Raw genomic sequence first — 15,035 nt, forward strand, 5'->3', positions numbered from 1 at the left:
ATATATATATATATATATATATATATATATATATATATATATATATATATATATAAAGCTAAACTTTTAGCCAGGATACGAGACATCGACGCTTGGCGTCCCAATTTTTCGCCAAGTATCATGCCACGTAGGCGACAATTAAATGTTAAAATTACACGTAGGATTTATTAGAATATATTGTTTATAGAATAGGATAAAAAAAAAGTTGGATAGATTCCGTAGAATAAAAAAGTTATTTTAGAGTTTTATTTTCAATAAAATTTGGATAGATTATTAGGATAAAAATGTTACTTTAGAGTTTTATTTTCAATAAAACTTTTGGTTTAGAATTTTATTTTCAATAAAATACAAAATTCTACATATAATAATTCTCTTAAGTCTTAACATGCAACCGACCTTTTCTTAGATATTCGGAGAAAATGAAAAGAAATCACAACTTTAGCTTTTAGATGACCGTTCTTTTTGTTTGTACATCATTGATAACCATAAACGGACAAGTGATTATTAATCCATGAGTACAAAAATTCAAATAGCAAATGTATTTTAGATTAAAAAAAATTATTTAAACTTTGATAAACAACCCAGGTATCGCACGGGGTACAAAACTAGTGTGTATATATATATATATATATATATATATATATAAAATTGAAGTAAATTGGACCCAAACAATAAATACTCCGTAAATAAATTTACCACGGGGCAAACAAACGGGGATATACAGAGTACTTTGCGTTTCCTTAATAGAAGAGTATACTAAGGGTCTGTTCACATTTACTGAACTGAGCTAAATTGAACTGAACTGAACTGAGTGGAGCTGAACTGAACTGACTGGAGCTGAGCTGAACTGAACTGAATTGAGCTGAAATGAATATTTTATGAGAGAGAGAACTCAAGAGCTGAACTGAACTGAATTGATTGGAGCTGAACAGAACTGAACTGATTGGAGCTGAACTGAATTGAACTGAACTAAAATTAAGTAAATGTAAATAGGCCCTAATACAAAACCTAAAAATAGTGTCCGAACAAAGGTAACGACTTCAAGGGTAAGCAAATCACAGTTCATCCAACACACTAAAATTAACAACTTCAAGAGTAGAGGTGTCCACCGTGCGAGTCGTGCGAGCTGGGTTAGGGTTAGGTGGGTCGCGGGTTGGGGTTTCATGACACACGGCACGACACACGTAGGGTAGGGTGGGCCGGGTCGTGGGTTGGGTCGGAGAAGTTGGACACACCAGGGTTAGGTTCGTGGGTTAGACGAGTCGTGGGTGGGTCGAGCTGGGTTTGTGGGTTAGACGGATCGTGCGTGGGTCGAGCTGGGTTTGTGGGTTAGACGGGTCATGGGTGGGTCGAGCTAGGTTCGTGGGTTAGACGGGTCAAGGTGGGTTAGTGAGTTAGGGTGGGTCGAAGGGTGGGTTAGTGGGTTAGGGTCGGGTGGGTTTGTGGGTTAGGTGGGTTAGGGTCGGGTGGGTTAGTGGGTTAGGGTCGGGTGGGTTTGTGGGTTAGGTGGGTTAGGGTCGGGTGGGTTTGTGGGTTAGGGTCGGGTGGGTTCGTGGGTTAGGGTCGGGTGGGTTGTGTGGTGTTTTAATTTTTACAAAATTAACAATTTGATGGCTTGCTCTTAATTAAGATGCCTACGTATCCTTATATTATAAAATAAGGAATCAAAGCCAGCGTAGTTCTTATATTGTACTTCTTTTGAAATTTGGGGGGGGGGGGCTTGGACCTATCTTTAGAAAACTAAAATTTAATTTTGCAATTATATTGTAATTTTCGAAAAATAAGTTGCCTACGTATCCCGAAAGAATCAAAGCCCACATAGTTCTTAGCGTACCTGATTTAGACTTTTCTAGCCACCCATGTTTGTTGCATCATCATCCCCGGAAGCTGCATCATCCGTTGACGACTCCAATATCATCACAGGATCATCTTCATCGTCTTCGTCTTCCTTTAAACCTTGAGTTCTTCTTTCAGCTTGATCCCAATCTTTCTTACAAACACAAATTTGAATGCTTTCCGGAGTTAAGCGAGATCTTTTTTCATCTAACACTCTTCTACCTGCACTAAAAGCAGACTCGGAAGCAACAGATGAAGCGGGAACTGCAAGTATATCTTTTGCAATTCTCGCCAATATAGGAAAACTTTTTTTATGTTCTTGCCACCATTTTATAATTTGAAAGTTGTTGTTGGTCTCATGTTGATATGACAAATAATCATTAATAGCAAGTGTTGAAGAAGATGATGATGAGAATGATGTAGATGCTTTGTGTTTTTTTTTCATAACTTTATCAAGAAAACCAAATCTAGAATCGGAAGTGCTAGTAGTAGTTGGTGTTGCCAAATCAAAACCATAAATAGATGCATAATGATCATAAAGGTCTCCCAAAACAGATTTGCATTTGTTAATATATTCACTAACATCATAATCGATACTTAAACTTGTATAATAAAATTCTAAAAGATTTTCCAAACCTTCAGCTTTGACACCGGGGTCAAGAATAGCAGCAATTCCATAAATGATTGGAAATTCACTAAAATAAGTATGCCACTTACGTTTCATGCTATCAAGAACGGGACGAAGTCCATCAATCTTCATATGCTCTTCGATGGTGTGAACAACTTTAACACACTCAATTATGACTAAATGAACGTTAGGCTCATAAATATAAGAGAAAATATGAGTTGCACTATCAAAAGCATTTAAAACATCACGAACAAAAGAAGCATTAGTCCAATGACTTTCGGTTATTAACTCAGTAGGATCAACACGAGTCTCATTGTAAAGTTGGGTCAAAATATCACGATACTTTATAGCATCACTCAACAACTTGAAAGTAGAATTCCAACGGGTAGGGGTATCAATAGACCATTGTCTTTTCTTAAGACCTCTCTCTTTACACATAGCTATGTACTTTCTTCTAACTGACTGAGTAATCCTAATCCATTTTATAACTGTTCTAATTGGGTTTAGCAATGGTTGCAACTCAGCGAGACCCTCTTGAACAGACAAATTCAAAATATGAGCACAACATCTAACATGCAAGAGACTACCACCCAACAACAAATTCAACTCGGAGTCATTTTTCAAATAGTCAATACACTTTGTGTTTGCAGTTGCATTATCAAGAGACAAAGAAAAAACTTTATTATTCAAGTGAAATTCTTTTAAACAATCCAAAATACGAACTTTGATGTTAAAACCGGTATGCCTTTCTTCCATAGCTTGAAAACATAGTATACGTTTTTGAATAAACCAATCATCATCCACCCAATGAGCAGTAATGCAAAGAAAAGGTTCGCCAAAACTAGAAGTCCATGTATCACTTGTAAAACTAACACGACCATCAAAAGTACGAAATAATTCAATCAAACCACTCCTATACTTATAATAAGAAGTTTGTGTATAACGTCTTAGGGTATTTCGGGGGACACGAGTAAATGCAGGTTGTAATGCAACTTTATTAAAATGCTCAACGTTTGCATTTTCACCGTAACTAAAAGGGTATTCATTAGCAATAACTAAAGTACTCATTTCATCAATCATTCTATCTTTATTATAAATGAAAGGTGTACCTCCGCCGGGTTGGTTCATGTATCCACCCAATTGTGTTTGGACGCCACCCCCCGAAGGACGGGGGCCATTTTCGAACAAGTCGTGTTTATTTTGCAAATGCCGACTCAAGGTTCCGGTTCCATCTCCCGTTTTCCAATTATATGACTTGACATTTGCACCTAGCGCCTTGCAAACTAGGCATGTACACGTGAACCTCTTTGGTTGACCAGGTTGCCATCCCGGGGGTGTGACCTCAACTCGTTCAAAATGTTTCCACACCCAAGAAAAATGTGCTCGACCTCTACTTTCACCGCCACCACCTTTCATAAATCAAATTATTAAAATTAATTTTTAAATGCTATTCATGAAAATAAGCTTTTAAATTTTAAATATTTTAATTATACTTATTTAAACGCATTTTTCATGGTAATTAACTAATTGTAAATCATAGAAAATTGGAAACTAAACTAACTTTATAATCATTAATAATAGTTTTTTTAAATATTCATAACAATAAAAATTTAATTAGAAATTACCTTGAGATGAAGGTTGAGATGTTGGTTGCGATGAAGGTGGCATAGTTGAACTTGATGATTGGTGGGACTCGTGGGAGAAATGTTGTGGTGGAGACGTTTGAATATTTTGCCTATCTCCTAAACCATAATCTCCATATTCATTGACAAATTGGTTTAAATTTTCCGTATTAATTTCATACGAAAAATTTGCACCACCACTCCTTTGGCTACCACTTCGACCACCACTTTGACTCCTTCCCATTCCTCCTCTTGAGCTCATTTTTTTTTTGTATGATTACTAATTATAATATGGAGAAGAACTTTTTTTTTTTTAGAATCTTAAGAATACTAATAATAATATTAAGGAGATTTTTTTTAACAAAAATATAACTCTATATAACACTTGAGAATTTGAGAACAATAAGAATTTTTAAGTAAGAGAGAAAGAAAGCTTGAATTTGTGTGGAAATTTGAGTGAAATGGAATTGGTATTTATAGGAAAAATAGAATGGATGATCATACACTTAAAAAAACTAGCCGTTAGATACAAAAAACTAGCCGTTAGATACAAAAAACTAGCCGTTTTTTTTTAAATGGATGTTAGGCCGTGCGGGCCGTGCGGATCGTGCGAATTGTGCGGGCTGTGCGGGCCGTGCGGGTTGTGCGGGCCGTGCGGGTTGTGCCGGCCGTGCGGGTTGGGTGGGTCATGCGTGCGGGTTGGGTGGGTCATGCGTGCGGGTTAGGTGGGTTGGCTCGTGCGGGTTGGGTGGGTCATTCGTGCGGGGGGGCCGTGCGGGCTGGGTTGTGCCAGGTGGGTCGGGTTAGGTGGGTTCACGGGCTAGGTGTGTCGAATTAAATGAGTCAAAACGGGTTGTGCGATTTGGGTCGAATCAAACGGGTTAAACTGAGCTGGGTTGAAATGGGTTGTGTCGAAAATTTTGGACCCACGACACAACCCGGATTAAATCCGAGCTGTGCCGGGCTGTGCCGGATTGAAACCGGGTCGGACCCACGTGACCCACCAGCCGTGCGAGTTAGGGTGGGCTGGGTCCAACCCGGCCCACTGGCCACCTCTATTCAAGAGTAAGCAAAACACAGTACTGTAGTCGACTTTAATACGACTTGTGGTCAATTAAAGTCATTTTTATAGTAAAAGTTATTCCCTTTTTTTTTTCAGCCTTCATTGCAATTTCCACAACCTTTCTGGCTCTCCTTTCCTTAATTTAAACCAGAAGGAGCTCTATTTAAGCATCCAATCACACTCATAATTCCTCAACCAATTCTCTATATTCTTCCTCTCACATTTTCCTTATTGAATTTCCTCCTCAAAAGTTAAAAAATGGAAGAGACCAAAACACTTACAGTAATCAACTTTGATGAGCATCCCCTGCAAACCAAGTACCCACCACTAATCTCCTCCTACAACAGCCAAATACGACCACTCCTCGACGCCATTGATAACCTCCGTCACCTTAATATAATGAAAGAGGGTATCCAACTACCCACCATTGTTGTTGTGGGAGATCAATCCTCCGGAAAATCAAGTGTACTCGAGTCACTTGCTGGCATTAACCTCCCACGAGGTCAAGGTATTTGCACTAGGGTGCCTTTGATCATGCGCCTTCAGCATCACCCCAGTCCTACTCCAAACCTGTGTCTGGAGTACCTCAACAAGTCTGTTGACACGGATGAGCAAAACGTGGCAGAATCTATTGAATCTGCCACGTGGGAGATCGCTGGGTCTGGGAAGGGAATCTCTCACACCCCGTTGACTCTTGTAGTCAAGAAGAATGGTGTGCCTGACCTTACTATGGTTGATCTCCCTGGTATTACCCGGGTGGCCGTGCAAGGTCAGCCAGAAAACATATATGAGCAGATACACGATATCATAATGGAGTATATTACTCCAGAGGAGAGCATAATTCTGAACGTGCTTTCAGCTGCTGTTGATTTCTCTACTTGTGAGTCCATTCGGATGTCACAGAAGGTGGACAAATCGGGAGAGAGAACTCTGGCAGTCGTCACCAAGGCAGATAAAGCACCCGAGGGGCTTCTTGAGAAGGTCACCACTGATGACGTGCGAATCGGATTGGGTTATGTCTGTGTGAGGAATAGAATTGGTGATGAGACTTACGTAGAAGCTAGAGCAGAGGAAGTTTCCCTGTTTCAGTCTCATCCCCAGCTTTCGAGGATCGAAAAATCGATGGTGGGGGTTCCAGTGCTTGCTGAGAAACTCACAGCAATCCAGGCAACTAGCATCGCCAGGTGCTTGCCACGGATTGTGAAGCAGATCAATGACAAGCTAAACTCTAGCATTACTGAGCTTAATAAGCTCCCTAGCTCTCTCTCCTCTCCAGCAGAAGCAATGACCGCGTTCATGAAGATACTGGGGTCATCCAAGGAGTCTCTCAGAAAAATCCTTTGTCAGAGGAGAGTATGAAGAGTACCCTGATGACAGAGAAATGCACTGCACAACTCGTCTTGCAGAATTCCTCAACGACTTCTCCTGTAAACTAATGGACAAAGAAAGGGTTGACAGAGATGATGAGGATGAAGATTTTTTGGTGGAAGAGATTCGAGTACTTGAGGAGGCGAAAGGGATCGGGCTCCCCAACTTTGTCCCTCGTGCAGCTTTCCTCAACATTATGCAAAACAAGATCAACCAGATATCAGTAATACCAGAAGATTTTGCTTGCAAAGTTTGGGATTATGTCGAGAAGATTGTCCTCTCTGTTCTAGGACAACATTCTGAGAATTACCCCCAGCTAGCATCCTCAACAAGGAGAGCTGCTCAGAACATGATTCTGAAAATGAAGGGAAAATCATTGAGTAGAGTGAAAGAGATAATAGAGATGGAAAAAGTTGCTGATTATACTTGCAACCCAGAGTACATGGTGAAGTGTAACAATCTTATGGAAAACCTAGCCGAATTCACTAAAACTGTGAATGATACAAGGAAAAGGAGTATGGAAATCGAAGGCATGGGGGAAGTGGCAGTTCATCATTTGCGAAAGTTTGAAAACATTCTGCAGCCAGCCTTTGAAATGAAAATGAGGGTGACAGCTTATTGGCAAATTGTACTAAGGAGATTGGTGGATTTTATGGCACTGCATTTGCTACTGAGTATTCATAATCTGGTGGATAAAGAGCTCGAAAATGAAATTATTGGTGAGCTGATGGGTAGTCCAGGTCATGGTAGCAGCATTGAGATGTTTCTGGAAGAGTCACCAGCTGTTGCCGGAAAAAGAGAGAAGCTAAGCAAGAGTGTTGAGTTGCTCAAGATATCTAAGGACAAGGTCGCTAATATTATGGACAGTATTGCTGTTACTACTAGTAGCTAAGTGAATCCAAGTCCAATGTCATAGATTTTTAAATTGCGTAAAGTCCTATGTCAGTCTGCTAATTTGTAAGCCCTCCTGTTATTTTTAGGCTTTATTTTGGTGTATGAATGATCTGGTTTGCATCTAAACCTTAAAACAATATGAAGTGATTAATAAACAAATCCCGATTTTTAATAAATATGGTGTCTGATATCTGTAATGAAATCCATGTTTTTGACATGCAAGCATGTTTCCCCATACTTTTGATTATAGAAGGTTTAGTTAAGACTGTAGAGTAAAAACATGACTTCATATGATCATATCCAATATCTATTTAAACTTGAAGCATAGGGAAGTTAAATAGCATGATTATTACAGTTGGTCCGGTAAGTTTTTTCAAATAGCTCTTTGCTTTATTCAAGAAGAAAGCAGCCAGGTAATGCATCTCAGCCAACAAGAAAATGAGATCTCACAGTCCCTGCGCGCAAGATTGTAGGACATCTCAGAAGCAAATTATGAAATTAAAAGTCTCAAAACCCTGAGACAACAGCCTAATAATTAGGTCTTAAAGAAGTCAAATGGTTAATGCCTTACCAAAACACGCTTCTTGAAGGCAGAGGTGAGTTCATTGATATCCCATTTGCTTTGTTTGTAGGCGTCCAATTTGTTCAGTTCCTGTATGTATGTTTCAGCATTAGAACTAAAGAAATAAATTCCACATTTGCAAGCTCACCCGATTAGCATATCATTGCTGCCTCATTATCATAGGATCATACCTCAATCCATGTGCCTAACTTAGGCCTCCCTGATGTAATATCATAGTTCTTCAACTCTAACAACAGTGGCTGGAACCTTTCTACAAAGGGAGCAAAGGCAATATCCACCTGAAATGAAATTTGGTTTGTATTAATAGTTTGATCCTTACCGAATACAGAGTAGCACTTTTGAGACACTGAAGTATTTCAAAGCAGGTAATGTGATCTGTTCCTGTAGCACTGTAAGCTACTACTTCCTCAGTCCAATTATTATGCTGTATTATACAAACTAATAATATTGCAGCTTAATCGATGCATTTATATCAACCTGGGGACATGAAACTCAATGAAAATGATGCTATGGAAATACTAAAGAGAAGACACTCTAATGAACAATGCTAATTTAGGTTTTGTGATTTTAGGCTGTGGACATGGGAACTTGAAGTTTTATGGAGAAAATACATTTGTTCAGTTAGCTCACATTTATTGAGCTTCAACTTCATTGTGTTTTCATATTAAACTTAGAAATGGAAACTTAGTTCAAATTCACTTACCAAAGAAAGGGCATAGTCAAATTGCGGCACATTCAACAAAAATGAAATTACGATAAAGCTATTGTTGAATGCAAACTAAACAGTAAACACATTCAGAATGCTAAATCAGATAGCATCATAGCATGCTACTTAAGAAAATAAAAGCATATGATAAATAATTTCGTATAATATTTAATCAACTCACTAGACCAATCAACTTGTTCTATTAGATTAATCCACAAAAACTAGCACAAAATTATGTTCAACTTGTAAGGAGTATTGTTATCTTAACCTACCGCACTAAATTGGCCCAGGAAGAATGGCCCATCATCAAATTTAGCAAGAGCCTCTTCTAATTTGTCAAGGGCAGCAACTACAAAGGTAAAAAAATAAACAATTGGATTTCTTCGCATTAGGAAACATGGAGAAACTTAAAAATAAAATAAAATAAACAAACAAAAAAAAAAAAACAAGGCCTTCAATCCGTACTCATTTCACTGTTAGGACCCCCTTTGAGATGAGAAAGAACAGCTCCACCAAATGTGCCAGCACAGGCCAATAACTCCTCTGCAAATTCTTTTTTAGCAGGATCCTGCGTGCATTAATTTACATAAAATCCCAATTAGAAGGTAAGATAGGACTGGAACTTCAACAATACATGATGCGCAAAGAGGCTTGCTTACATCAGGAAAAAGCTTAGGTCCTTCAAAGTGGCTATCAAGATATTTCAGCAAATCAAGGCTCTCTCCCTTCACCTCATTGTTGTGCTCCAGAGCAGGAACCTATATTGAATGATAATGCTAAATTATCTTCTTTGATAAAGAATAGTACATACATATAACGCCCTTATCCAGAAGGCTAAGATATACAAAAACAAAACACAAATTCTGCGGTGAGGAAACACGTTGAGTTTGTGACTTGGAAACAATTTTCTGATCACATTTTCTTTACCCAGAAAAATGCACCAAAGATTATTTATTTCAATTAACTACTGATATAATTCTAGCCCCGGGATTCCTCACTTGAAGGCTCTGTTAGGACTGATAAAGAACATACTACGAAGTATTATCTAGACAAACTAAACGCACAGAAAGCAAAAGTAAGCTAGCAATAGAGCAGGGATTTTGAAATGTTTAATCACTTTAAACTGTGATCACTCCATTTTATGCATAAGTGCATAACCATTGTCTTCTGTCAAAGAAAGCACTTAGCAATTAAGCATAGGCTGCATAGCAGCAATTCGAGCAAGATAGTGAGCAGTATACTGCAACCCATTAAATAGACTTCCGTTACTTGATCAGTGCGACGACTTACCTTAGCAGGAGGGTAAACATCCTTATACCATATTGGTTTATCATCTAAGCTTATGGGGACCAATTGGATTTTATCCTGCAACCCCTGTAAAGTTGCAGAACAAATGTTACAAGGGTCAAGAGAAACAGGCTACTTAACATATCTCCGCGGAGCTAAAGTTGACCTTAAAAAAATAATGGAAGAAGATGGAAAGCAAACCTTGTAATTTAGGCCTATCCAGACACGCTGGGCATAAGGACATGTGTAGGCAGTGTACAACCTGATAAATTCAAGTTCGAAACATAAATTATGAAGTTGTAATCATCAAACCAAATTGGCTAAACCTAAACTGTACAATCATAAATGGTCAAAACTAGAGGTACCAATTCAGGTGTCCGGGTCCGTGAGGTCAGGTTTTTCGGGGTCAGTTTCGGATTGGGTCGACACCTCTAGACAAAACCTAGGCCAAATTTACACCAAAATCAAATTGAATTTTCTTTACCCAAATTTGGCTCAACCCAGCTTAACCCAATCCGAAGGAGCATATTTAACAAATCAATATAAAACTTATCAAGGAATAGCCGAATATGACTCCTAGAATTGGAGATAGAACCTCTTGATTCTAGTTTATTTTTCAAATAATTGAAACCTAACTCACTCAAAAACTTAATTTCGTGATTAGAGGCCTAAACTGTGATGTTATATCAAAAATAATTTATGCTTAACACGTGCGATGGAAATTAATTAATTAATAATACTATGAATTAAAAATAATAAATCAAGAGCACGACAAAAACTCTCCAAAAATTCAACATATAATAAATAAAAAATACAAACACAAAATTAAATAAATAACAAGAGAGAAAACGCACCTAGTGGTTCCGTCGAAAAGAGGAGGTTGCGGCGATTTTGAATTAAGAGTTGGTGGAAGAGCAACTTTAGCGGTTCTATAAACACCATTAATTTACAAAAAATTGAATCAAAATTACAAATAAAATGTAGAAGTTGCATGCAATTTAGCAGAAATGAGAAACAAGATAATTTCTGAGAGAATTTTCTTACGATTCAGCCATGGTAGAAAGCTGACGACAAGGATGACGTATGTAGCTCCTTCTGGCTTTGGATGAAAAATTGGGTAGATTCAGAAAGAGAAGAGTAGAAAGATGAATGCAGACATGAAAGAAATTTATAACCCCGACCTGTAAGCTGTGTAACGTCTACACATAATTCCGGAATTCAATTCTTTAGTCAAATCCCAAACAAAATGTAGGTGACACATGTCACTCTACAAAATTATGTAAAATTGTAAAGTACTTCTTCTGTTTCAAAATACGTTGACTTGGTAAATGGCTTTTTGGTTAGCTTTTGATTTTTGGTTTTTTTATGTGATTAAACAGCTAAATAATGTGTTTGGTAATTGACTATTTAGTCAGCGAAAAAACTAGTTTTTAAACCAAAATGAAAATATGTTGGCTTTTGGATTGTTGACCCACAAATTATCTAATAAACAACCAATAACCAACAATTAATTTACCAAATACCTTTATAAAAGTCAGCTTAAATAACCAATTTCAAAAGCCACTATAAACAACCAAACATTCCAGCTGGTCAAACAAGCCAAGTGAACCATACAACAGTCATTTGCCAAACAAGGCCTTTATTTGTATTAATGCCGTATTCATTTTGGTTACAAGTAAGAATTCTTCGTATTACGGAGGATTCTATATTAACTAGGGGTGAGTAAAAATTTCGCGTATTCGGAATTGGAACTAGAACCGGTTCGGAATCGGCGGGTTTGGATCTAGAATTGGACCCGGTGGTTCCAATTCCCAATACATAAACTAAATATACTTTTTTCTTAAAAAAATATGTTAATTGTATCTAGTTTGTAAAATAAAAAAAAAACCCTATTATTTATATCTAACCTAAATAAAATAGTTTCATGCAATCACGCATATATACATATAAGTATTAAACGCTAAAAATGAAAATGGATCAAAATAAGTATTAAATTTGTATTAAAATTAAATAATTATGTACATAAATGGGTACCTGATACCCGACGGTTCCAATTCCAATTTCTAAAGTTTAGGACCCTGTTGAAGTGGTTCCAATTCCAATTCCAAATTTTGGGACCCGGTACCAACCAATTGCGGATCCGGTTCCTAAAAATTTGACCGGGAATCCGGTTTGCTCACCTCTAATATTAATTGCAGTATGCTGGTATTCATGTATAGATGTACTACTACAGTATGACCAAGCAATCTAATGGTAAGGTTTGCATTTCATAATTGTGAGGTTGTGGGATTAAAACCTCACTAGAGGCACTTTGGGGTTGGGTTTTCCTTAACCTTTCCCCCTACTTTAAAAGTGCTTAGCCCGCTAACTCGAACTTGGAGGACCTGTGAGAGATTTCGGCCCGCCGGTAAGACCCTTCTCCTTACCAACAAAAAAAAAAAGAAAGAAAAAGTCCTTTGATTGGGTGAATGAGTCCTGTTCTAGGGTTTGTGAGTGAGTGCCAAAATTATTCAATTTTAGTAGTTTTCTGAACCAATTTGTTTCTGTTTCTATGCAATCAATAGCATAGAGTATGGAGGACGATCTTGTGAAAGATTGGGAAAAGTTACGTTTAATAGAAGATGAAGGAGTTGTTCTAGGAGGTGAGTATGTCGAATCGGTGACTACTAATACCAAAACGCAATTGCACCTCACTTGAGTGGGGAAATTGTGGACCGTTAAACCTTACAATCTGGAAGTAATGAAACTAACGCTAATGAACGTATGGAAGCTGAAGGAAAAGTTTACAGGAAGATAAAGAACGGGTCTTGGAAGGACTCCCTTGGTTCTTCGACGAAAAATTGCTCATATTACAGGAGGTACAAGGAGATGTGTAACCATCGAAAATATAATTTAAAAACAATCTGATGTGGGTTCGTACCATCGAAAATATAATTTAAAAACAATCTGATGTGGGTTCGTTTGATGGATGCTCCTTTAAATAAACGAACAGTGGCAGTTATGTATGATGTAGATGAATTTCTTGGAGGATTAATAGAGATGGATGACTCTGATCCTATAGGGTGGGGAGAAAGTATGCGGATCAATGTGCTGGTGGACATAAACAAGCCCTTGTGAATGGGGCAAAACCAATCTCGATGGATTGATGTTAAATATGAATGCTTGGCGAATTTTCACTTTAATTTTTTTATGGGAGGCTCGGTCACACAGAGAAGGAATGCCAACATAAAGAACAAGCTATAGCGAGTGATTTAGAGATGGTTTATCAATATGGACCATGGTTACGTGCTTCCCCCAAGAAGCGTAGTAGAATCGATATAGCTGAGAGAGAACTTGAGAAGGCTTGGATTGAAAAGTTACGGCAATAGTCAGGAACTAAAAAAGCTCCCTCTTACAATGACCCAAATGTTATCAAGTTGGGACCGGTTAGAGAAGCTAGGAAGCTTATTTTCCCTTCGTTTTCTGCTGAGGAAAACTCTTATTGTATGAGCCCAAGGATTAGCAGAAAGGCTAATTTAAGGTAAGTGCTGGACGGAAGTGGTTTGAAGCTAGTACTAAGAAATTTTGGGCAACCAGGAGTGAAGAGTGACAATTTGATGGGGAACGAAAAAGCTATGAAGCTAGATTGTGATACAAAAGAGAAAAAAAGAAAATCAGAAAGGGGAGGGGGAGTTGATAACAATACTTGAGAGTATAGGAGGAGCTGGAGATGGAGTTTCCGAGGAGAATGCTATGGTTAAGGAAAAAGAGGCTGGGGAGGAAGGAATTACAAATTAAATAGCTGATGGTGTAAGGGGGATTGTAGAAAAGGAGGGGGTAAGGGTGTATGAGGGAAGCTTAGTATGTTTCTTCGGGAATAGGAAGAGGACTGAGAAAAGTTATGATCATTCGACATGAGAAAAAAGAAGGTGACGTTCGTCCAATCTTAATTGGAAAAAAAAAAAAAACAGGAGAACGAGAGGTAGAAAGAGATGATGATACTATGATAATTGATGATGAAGTTAGGGATGATTCAAACAAAAAAATGCAAGATCTCTATTGATTCTCAAAATGTGGCGGGCCTCACAACTTGGGCTCTCGGTGATCAATGAATTACATCCTATCTTGGAATGTAAGACGTTTGGGAAATGCCTCGGCAATCACTGCACTTAAAAAGTTATTATTCTTGAAAAACTCCAAATGATTTTCTTGAGTGAAACTAGATTAAAAAACCATGAGGCGGAGAAGTTAAAGCAAAAACTTTAATTTAGTAATATGTTAGCTGTAAATTGTGATGGAAGTGGCAGGAAACGGAGTGGAGGTCTGGTGCTAATGTGGAAGGAGACCTTGGAGGTTGAAATAAAATCTTACTCTCCAAAATCACATAACTGCTTGTGTGAGAATTGCGAGTGAAAGAAGGTGGAGGTTTACAGGAATTTATGGCTTCCCGAACAAGCACAAAACTAGGATGCTATTGGAGAGTCTTCCTGCCAACTTCAAAGGGTCGTGGATATGTGGTGGCGATTTAAATCTAATGTTAACATCGAATGAAAAAAAGGGAGGAAGAGATTTTAATGTTGATGATATGGGGTATGTGGGTCATGATTTTACTTGGACTAATAATCAAGGGGAAGAAAAGAATTTGCAAGAAAGAATTGATCGCTTCCTGGAAAATAAAGAATGGAAGGAAATGTTTAATGCCTCTTTTGTGTCCCATCTTTCTAAACGGAAAACAGACCACTTAACTTTACTATTGTGCATTAGTGAGGAAATTGGTAAATAGAAAAAGAAAAGAAAAAGAAAGAGGAAGTTATACCGTTTCGAAGATATGTGGCTTAGGGATGAGTCTTGTGCATATATTGTTGCTACTGCTTGGGATTGGGGAGGTGATATATGCTCATAAATTGTCCATACGTCGCTGAATTTGAGTGCTTGGAGCCGTAATAAATTCGTTGATTTTTCAAGGAGATGGAGGATTGTCGTGCTCATATGGAGACTTTAATGGGAGAAATGCAAACTGTTGAGATTATTTCTCATATGCAAGCATTGGATGGAAGAATGGATGAACC

At 38.0% G+C, this 15,035-nt stretch overlaps 1 protein-coding gene and 1 pseudogene across 1 annotated transcript; one reads left to right on the plus strand and one right to left on the minus strand.

Moving 5' to 3' along the window:
• The first annotated feature begins 5,164 nt into the window (after nucleotides 1-5,164).
• LOC110720565 lies at nucleotides 5,165-7,498 on the plus strand (annotated as a pseudogene).
• A 121-nt stretch (nucleotides 7,499-7,619) lies between these two features.
• LOC110720566 (protein IN2-1 homolog B-like) lies at nucleotides 7,620-11,187 on the minus strand. Its single transcript, XM_021899600.1, has 10 exons — nucleotides 11,032-11,187; nucleotides 10,842-10,916; nucleotides 10,189-10,249; nucleotides 9,991-10,074; nucleotides 9,360-9,458; nucleotides 9,166-9,268; nucleotides 8,973-9,049; nucleotides 8,165-8,272; nucleotides 7,983-8,063; nucleotides 7,620-7,866 (listed from the first exon to the last, which is right to left on the minus strand). The coding sequence occupies exons 1-10, from the start codon at nucleotides 11,040-11,042 to the stop codon at nucleotides 7,858-7,860; spliced, it is 708 nt and encodes a 235-aa protein (XP_021755292.1). The 5' UTR covers nucleotides 11,043-11,187; the 3' UTR covers nucleotides 7,620-7,857.
• Between the last annotated feature and the right edge of the window lie 3,848 nt (nucleotides 11,188-15,035).

This window comes from Chenopodium quinoa, unplaced genomic scaffold (genome assembly GCF_001683475.1).
Source record: "Chenopodium quinoa cultivar QQ74 unplaced genomic scaffold, ASM168347v1, whole genome shotgun sequence".
In the NCBI taxonomy this organism is placed as follows: Eukaryota; Viridiplantae; Streptophyta; class Magnoliopsida; order Caryophyllales; family Amaranthaceae; genus Chenopodium; species Chenopodium quinoa.

Bases quoted from the DNA above. Each gene is read 5' to 3' on its own strand.
- LOC110720566 (XM_021899600.1), bottom strand. The intron at 8,273-8,972 runs GTAGGTTAAGAT...ATTTCATTTCAG, and splicing joins TCCTGGGCCAATTTAGTGCG to GTGGATATTGCCTTTGCTCC. The intron at 8,064-8,164 runs GTATGATCCTAT...ACATACATACAG, and splicing joins AGTTAGGCACATGGATTGAG to GAACTGAACAAATTGGACGC.